Below are 7,361 nucleotides of genomic sequence, written 5' to 3'. Positions count from 1 at the left end.
GGGGGTTACGCGCGTGCTTAACGAAGTGGAGCCGTAAAAGAACCCTCTATCAATCTAAGCCTTGGGCTCGTTCCCCATATCCCATGCCTGCTTCCACATGAGTACCGTACTTATAGCCTCATCTCCGCCGCTTTGACAGCTGATCGTTTCCGTACCTTTTCACCAGTGCGTCTATTTGAGCGCTTCCCCTCCAACACGTGCTGTCCGTGTTGAGCATCTTATCGCGTCATCGTCAAACACCTTTTCAGATAACTGATTGCTCCTTCCGCCTTCACCTCACGGCCCGCATCTCCAGTAAACACCGCCAACATGCCACCTACCAAATCTTCATACAAAGAGAGTCGGCAGTACAGCGAAGGAACGCTGCCACTCTCCGAAGCACCAACTGCGACCAATTCGATGCGAGACGAATCCCGACATGCCAGTGTCGACACACTTGACGAACCCAACTGGCCGCAGTCATGGCGTGCCTACGCCTGTCTGCTGGGCTGCTTCTTTCTCATGTTCAACTCGTGGGGTCTTGTCAACGCCTACGGCACGTGGTCTTCGTACTATGTGGGCCACTCACTGCGAGGTGTTGACCAGCTCGAACTGAACCTGATCGGATCGACTCAGTCCTTCATTGTGCTCCTGCTTTCCAACGTCGTTGGACGCCTCTTGGATGCGGGGCACTCACGCAAAGTCATCGGCTGTGGCACTTTCCTTGTGCCCTTTGGGCTTTTCATGCTCTCTGTCGCACACCCCAGCGATGTTGAGGCCATTGGAAGCTTCGGTCCAATCTGGGCAACCCAAGGCCTCGTAGTGGGCTTGGGCATGGGAACCTTCTTTGTCTCCAGCTCTCAAGGTGCGTGGTGATTGATCCCGTGAATTGCCTGTACTGACTCTCTCCCAGTTGCTTCAACATGGTTTCCCAAGCGCAGAGGTCTAGCTGTAGGCTATGTCGCCTGCGGTGCCAGTGTAGCAGGCGTGATCTACCCCAGCATGCTCCGCTTCCTGATTCAATCGGTCGGTTTCAACAATGCAGTACGCTATGTCGCGACTCTCACCTCAGTGACCTGCATCTACTCTTTCATCTTCTGCACTCCAGACCCAGCCCACGAGCACCACGAGCCGAAGAGCTGGGGCAAGCTCAGGACTTGGTTCGATACCGAGGCCTTCAAGAACAAGGCTTGGTGCTGGTTCACTGCAGCCGTGGCCTTTATGTTCTTTGGTTTCTACCCAGTCTTCTTCAACCTTGAAGAGGTCAGTATTCCTACACTGTTTCTCATGCTTGTAGCTAACAATGTCTAGTGGGCATCAGTGCGTGGCTTTGGCACCCGTGACCGTACCGGCTCATCAGTAAGCCCTGCCGACACGACCGACAAACCCCTTCAAACCTTCTGGCTCCTAGTCATCATGAATGGAGCTTCGACTGTCGGACGGATGCTCCTCGCTCACTTCTCGGACAAGGTCGGCGCCCTCAACATGCACATCGGCTCCCAGTTCACCGCATCTATGCTCACACTGGTTCTCTGGACACTAGCTGGATCAGAGACCGATGCTATTGCCTTCTGCGTCGTCTTCGGTATCTTCTCCGGCATGGTTATCGGCCTTCCTCCTGCGTCCATCGGCAACATTCTCAACTGCTCCTACACCGCGCCTGGCACTACTCACTTCGCAAAGAAGAAGCTTGGTCACTGGACTGGTATGATGTACACATTTGCTGCCATCCCAGCTCTCGCCGGTCCCGTCATTGCTGGTCATCTCATCACACAATACAACACCTACATCACCGTCCAGATGTGGTCCGGTGCCAACCTGATGCTCTCGTGTATCTGCATGGCTGTATCCCGGTGGTATCTACCATGCGACAACGGCGAACATGCGAAGGAGGCAATCGCGCGCAGACTGAGCAAAGCCGAGACAACCGAGAAGCGCAGGGCCAGTGACCCCAATTCACCTGACCCTCTATCACAGGCCCCTACCCGAGTGCCCAGCAACGCAGGCTCACTGCGTACTTCTTCTGACACCCAAAATGATGCTGGCAGGATGGTTTAGCAGCTTCCCCTATACTCGGTGGCTTGATATTTGTGTTATTTCCTTGTTTGTGTTTTCTGCAAGGCGTCTGGAGCATCACCTAACGAGGTTATGACTGCTTTACATTCGTCTTAGCGCGAAAGGGTTCTTCATTTCTTGCTTTGGGCTCTATACATGTTCAGCCGCTTTCGGTACTATTTTCTGCTAGACTTTCTTCACGGAGGACATCGAGGGTTCCCACCGACCAAAACTTTCCGTCTTGAATTACGATCCAAGGCAAACGTAGGCGCAGGGAGCTCCCTCGATCAGGGTTGAGCATCAGTTTACGAGCTATAACGCATAGAACCAAAACCATGATTTTCTACTTTGACTCTCATCATCAATTGTGATACATCGTCTGGACATGTTACTCTAGAAAGAGCGCGCCGCCTGCTTCCGAGAATCCAGATGTCCCGCGCGGTCCTTCACCGCTCCACTTGCTCAAGTTTCCACACCATTCCATTCCGTCACATTTGGGCTGCCACGCTGTAAGCGCCCCACGGACAAGATAAACCCCTCAAATTACGTGCACACATCACGAGTTCATCATCAAGTCCCGTCGCAATGGTTCAAATTGATCACTGTTCCGGCTCGGCAGTTTGAACTTCCGCAAAAGCACGTCCTGTAGATCCCGGTTCTGTGAAGATCGCAATCTGGAACTTGATCGATGTGCAGAAGCTGCGTTTCGCATTTTCGAAGGAGTAAGTTCCGAGGTGCGAAGGTTTAGAAGCGCTCATGTACGACTTCGTTAGTGTTGCTTTGAGGGCAGTGTTAGCGTACAGTGTCTTCTTCCGAAAGGCAGCTGGGCCGGTGCCTAATTCTCCTTGATGACATACATGGACGTGTCGCATTCTCGTTGGCGTGGTGTGTCGTGAATGTACTCAGCCACCTTTGGTCTACCACTGCATCGGAATGGCAGCGATCGATCGACAAAGCCCGCGATGCGCTGTAGTAACTTTCAGCATCTATGCGCAAATTCTGGCCAGGCGATCTTGTGCTTCGAGAACAATGGGCGGTTCCTGACGTTTCTGTGGTACCGAACGTTGAGGTGGTGACACATAGCCAAACATCGAACCTTTTCGTTGGCACCGCTCGAGTTCCGTGGTCGAGACCGGATCTTGGGACGACGCAAGGTCACACATTCTTCGTCCTGTTAAGGAATGTGTAGTATCTCAGGTACTCAAAAGACTGGAGACGGTATATTGGCAATGTACACATGCTTACACCCGTGATCGTAGACCACTGATCTCTTGTCTCGGAACAGAACGGAGAGGAATACCGAAGTCGTCAGCCCAAGAATTGAATGCACGCAAGCCCACCCAGAGTGACAACGCCCAGGTTCAAGGCATTGCTTCGTTGCAGCAAGGGGCAGATGCCTGTGGGGTGCCGGTAAAACCTTGCGCATATGCGCAATATTTACCCATAGCAGTATTCTTCCATCACTTGCATTCCATCTCGCATCAAGGAAGCACTAGTCAGATGCCAGGTGGGAGGCTGAAGACCAGCCTCAATATCTTGGGATGATTAAGACCATCCCTGCATTACCGCACTTATCGCATCCACCTTTGATCTTGCGGTCGAAACGCATGGGCCGAGATTCCGGTATCTTGGCGCTTGGGAACCACGATATTGGATGATTTGGTTCGTAATGGGTATGTTGGGAGGTGTGGTCATCTGTACGCTGCTGCGCTGGTTCCACAGTTGTTTGTGAATCTGGTACGTTCCGCGGACGCGTGCAATGTTACCTGAACAGATAGCCGGAAAACACAGAATTAGTAGAGTCCCAAACGGGATGAGAGAGTTTTTGCTGTGGAACACAAGATGCGTGCCATGGCGGGCGATGTAACGGGGGAAAATTGGGGTAGTTACATGGCTGTGGCGCTTTGAGCGGAAGTCACACTGACCACCAACGCATCTGGAGAAGAGATGAGAGTCATGTTAGCATCTCTGGGGTAGTCTAGTATGCTGCTGATCAACGTCGATGCCATTCCGATGCGGTCGTCTACTTCCAAGGTTCCTTGGCATTTCGGTAGAATGGAAAGCGAACCAGATTCCCAAAGTCATAACAAGTCTAGCACAACTTCCAAGACTTGTCCCAGAAGAGCGGCTCTGAGGGAAATCCACAATGATACACCTGCTGAGCCACCACCGGAGTGCCCAAGCCGAGAAGTACATGCCCCCCCTCGAGGATAAACAACAAGCAAGCCTTAGCCCAAACAAGCGATGCAAAATTCCCTCGTTCCGTCTTGACCTTCCTTCACAGTCTTGGCATTGCACTTGCAGCGGCTGTGGCTCATCTATATAGCGGGAAGCCAAGCAATCCGCTCGTCTTGTCGCGGCAGCTCATCCTGCGGTGAGAGCGGGGCCCAGGGTCTCCATGGTACATGATTAGATTGGCATCGGCGCGAAATCTGTATCCGGTAGGCACTACGCCGTGCGTGGTCGTCGCACCAGAGATATTGGTGCGTGAAGGTGGTTGGTGGCATTTGATGTCTCCTGTTTCGGGAGCAGGTACATGATGTCGATGTACATATACCAAGTAGCGCGGCAAGCTTGGCTGCATTGCGCAATGCTGATCAGTATAGTGAGGACAGATTTATAGTCTAGATCGGATTCGCATTTGGGCTAGAAACAGTCATATGACGGTGAAGCGTCTGGATGCGCATGTACAGTTGAATCGTAAAATCGCTGCTTGGCTATACGGAATCTGTGGCTCAGGACTCCCGACCAAGACTTCAATCTGCTTGTGCAAGCGCTGTGTCAATCACGTAGATGGAGATGACAGCAGTTTGATGACATACATTAGAGACAAGCAAGATCGAAGATAGCGACGCGTCACCCGACGACATCGATGTGATCGCAAAGTGAAACCAGATACATGATCAGTGACAGAACGCTAAACATGCCCAGACTCCGTCCATGCAAGTATGCAAAGGCCCCCACTGATGTGTGGATATCTGTAATCGCTGATAAGGACATTTCCAGACTCCACGTAACCAGTAATGATGACTGCAAGACGCCTGTCGCTTAACAAAGCTCCCGAACATTCTAATGTGTTACTACGCCACCTTCGACATACTCGGCGTTTGTACACCAGGTTGCGCAGTGTGCTCTGCAATCTCCAAGACACTCGTAGAACTTTCGCTGCTACCTTGCACGGTCATGCCCAGCGCTCGTCGCGCGTACTCTTTCTGACCACTCGCCACATGGTCAACTGGAGACTGTGTGGTACTATGACCGTTGGCCGTGCCGTCCCCCGCGGCAGCAGCTGGAGGCTGTAACCAGTGCACACTGGTGCATCGGTTCACAAGTCGCACGGTAGTCTCGTCAACGGGTGCAAAATGGTTGCCGCTGGTGACAAGTAGATGAAGGAGCCGCAGTAGCTCGTCACGCTTATAGTGAGGTGGCTTGCTGATCTGGCTGTGCATAAGAATGGGGTGCAGAACTCGGAGGTAGGTATGTCGTAATGCGTTTGCCGCGGCTGAGTCGTGGGGTAGGTCTATGAGGTTCCGGAGAATGACGTCGACCAAGACATGAAGATCGTTGGTATAAAAGTATTCGGCAGTAGAAGGGTTGCCGAACAGAAGATAAAGCACTTTGAGAATTAGAAGCTGAAGGGACGTCTCCGACTCCCTGTTCAGAAGGAGAATCAGATTGCACCCGAAAGTCTTGTATGTCAAGCCATGCGTCGAGATAGCTTTGATGACCCTGTTCGTTATGCCAGGCCGGCCGTCGGTATGACGGCTAGTGGAGGCCACAAGGTACTGCTCGTTCAAAACCAGCTGTCTCAGTGTTAGCTAATAGTCGATGGTATGTGTATGCAGACGTACCAAAACGCGTATCACAGGATAGTGGTACGGGTCGTCAGCGTCATCAGAGGCACCTTCTATGATCTCCAACAGATAGAGGATGAAAGCGTCATTCACCGCCGCTACACATCTAGGGTCAGCAGTCGCTCTGGTTGAGAGGAAAACCAGTCATGTTGTAGCCATACCGAAGTCGTCCCACGTCAACCGTTGAACTCGTGAAGATTCGTAAAGCAATTGGAGGAGTAGTTGATGCACGGTAGTCTCTTCCTGCACGCTCTGCGTTTGTACCAACTCAACAAGCCTAGCAAATGTGCCCTCCGAGTGCATCATGTCAAAGATGTCGTCGTCTTTGCTATTGCGGCCATCATATAGGAGGAATGCGGCGACTATGTGGAGGGTAGGGTTATCGTCTTCCTATCATACTCGTCAGCCTCGCTCGAACAGCGGCCATAAGACAAGGCATGCGCCAACGTACCTGCAAGAGGCAATATATTATCTGCCGCCGCACATATTCCTTGTTGGAAGCGAAGAGTTCGCCCTCGAGCATGCGAAATATGCATTTGGCAACGCTGAAATCGGTTTGGAGGTATTCGGCTAGTCGTGGTCAACGCTGGTCATGGCAGAGGTCGGAGATGCGTACATCTATAGTTGGTGGTGACATTAAGAAATGATCGGAGCGAGTTGTCGATGATGTCGTGCTGGTGACAGCGCGTCGAGACTATATCGTCGAGTTCTGTGTAGCGTGTTAGTCGAGGCTGCTGTTGGTGGGGTTGCGAGGCGCGCTCACCATCCCAGAATTGTTGCTCATTCTCGAGATCATACGACACCTCAAATGCCATGTCGTAGTCGCGGGTCTCTTGCCAAAATCATCCTCTCCAGCGATGAAGGCTGCGGAGGGCTGTGCAGAGAGGCGCAAACTGGAGGTTGTTGGAGTGTTGATGCGAACAACTGACCATCCGGAGATTCACCGGCGTTAGCTAGTGCGTCACCGATACTCTTTTGGGTATAGGGTAGTCTGTTGTTACACATGCGCTGGCAGTAACAACCCCAAGTCGTGAGCGCGATGGAGTGCTTCTTCACAATCGATCTCGGGTGATCGTTGCAGCATTTGTGTGAAGTTGAAGACAGAAAAAAATGCGATGCTGAGCTTCACCCTGCATCTGATAGGCTCAACCCTGCTTATCGTGCTGGCATGCCATCGTCCGTACTCTACCAAGTTGACCACTCACGTGCCACTATGTGTGTGAGTATCTTCAACCTATGTGGAGCTACATATCCACGGATTTACAGTTCAGATAGATTGTCTATCACGTGAATTTGGTAATACTATTAGGATGTCAAGTGCGCGCCCTTCCATACCCCTCACCCTCATGCGTGTCACTGCGCCCTTCTCGCCGTCTTCAACAGCTTTTTCCAACATTCCTTTTCAGGAAACATCGTCGAGTAGGATTATGAGACATCTGGCTAGCGTTGTGCTCTTCCACGCCCTTTGCCCAT

At 52.0% G+C, this 7,361-nt stretch overlaps 2 protein-coding genes across 2 annotated transcripts; one reads left to right on the top strand and one right to left on the bottom strand.

Moving 5' to 3' along the window:
* Positions 1–309: 309 nt before the first annotated feature.
* Positions 310–2,037, top strand: J4E88_005400 (uncharacterized protein; the record flags this gene model as incomplete). The annotated part of the gene is made up of 3 exons (XM_049399038.1): positions 310–844; positions 893–1,242; positions 1,291–2,037. The coding sequence occupies 3 exons, from the start codon at positions 310–312 to the stop codon at positions 2,035–2,037; spliced, it is 1,632 nt and encodes a 543-aa protein (XP_049254829.1).
* Positions 2,038–5,114: 3,077 nt separating this feature from the next.
* J4E88_005399 (uncharacterized protein) lies at positions 5,115–6,703 on the bottom strand (the record flags this gene model as incomplete). The annotated part of the gene is made up of 6 exons (XM_049399037.1): positions 5,115–5,837; positions 5,886–5,986; positions 6,050–6,278; positions 6,340–6,458; positions 6,505–6,597; positions 6,652–6,703. 6 exons carry the CDS (start codon positions 6,701–6,703, stop codon positions 5,115–5,117), a joined length of 1,317 nt encoding a protein of 438 aa, XP_049254828.1.
* Positions 6,704–7,361: the final 658 nt, after the last annotated feature.

Source organism: Alternaria novae-zelandiae, assembly GCF_023758075.1.
Source record: "Alternaria novae-zelandiae strain BMP 2774 chromosome Unknown scaffold_10, whole genome shotgun sequence".
Taxonomy (NCBI): domain Eukaryota; kingdom Fungi; phylum Ascomycota; class Dothideomycetes; order Pleosporales; family Pleosporaceae; genus Alternaria; species Alternaria novae-zelandiae.
This window is presented reverse-complemented; position numbering and strand designations above follow the sequence as displayed.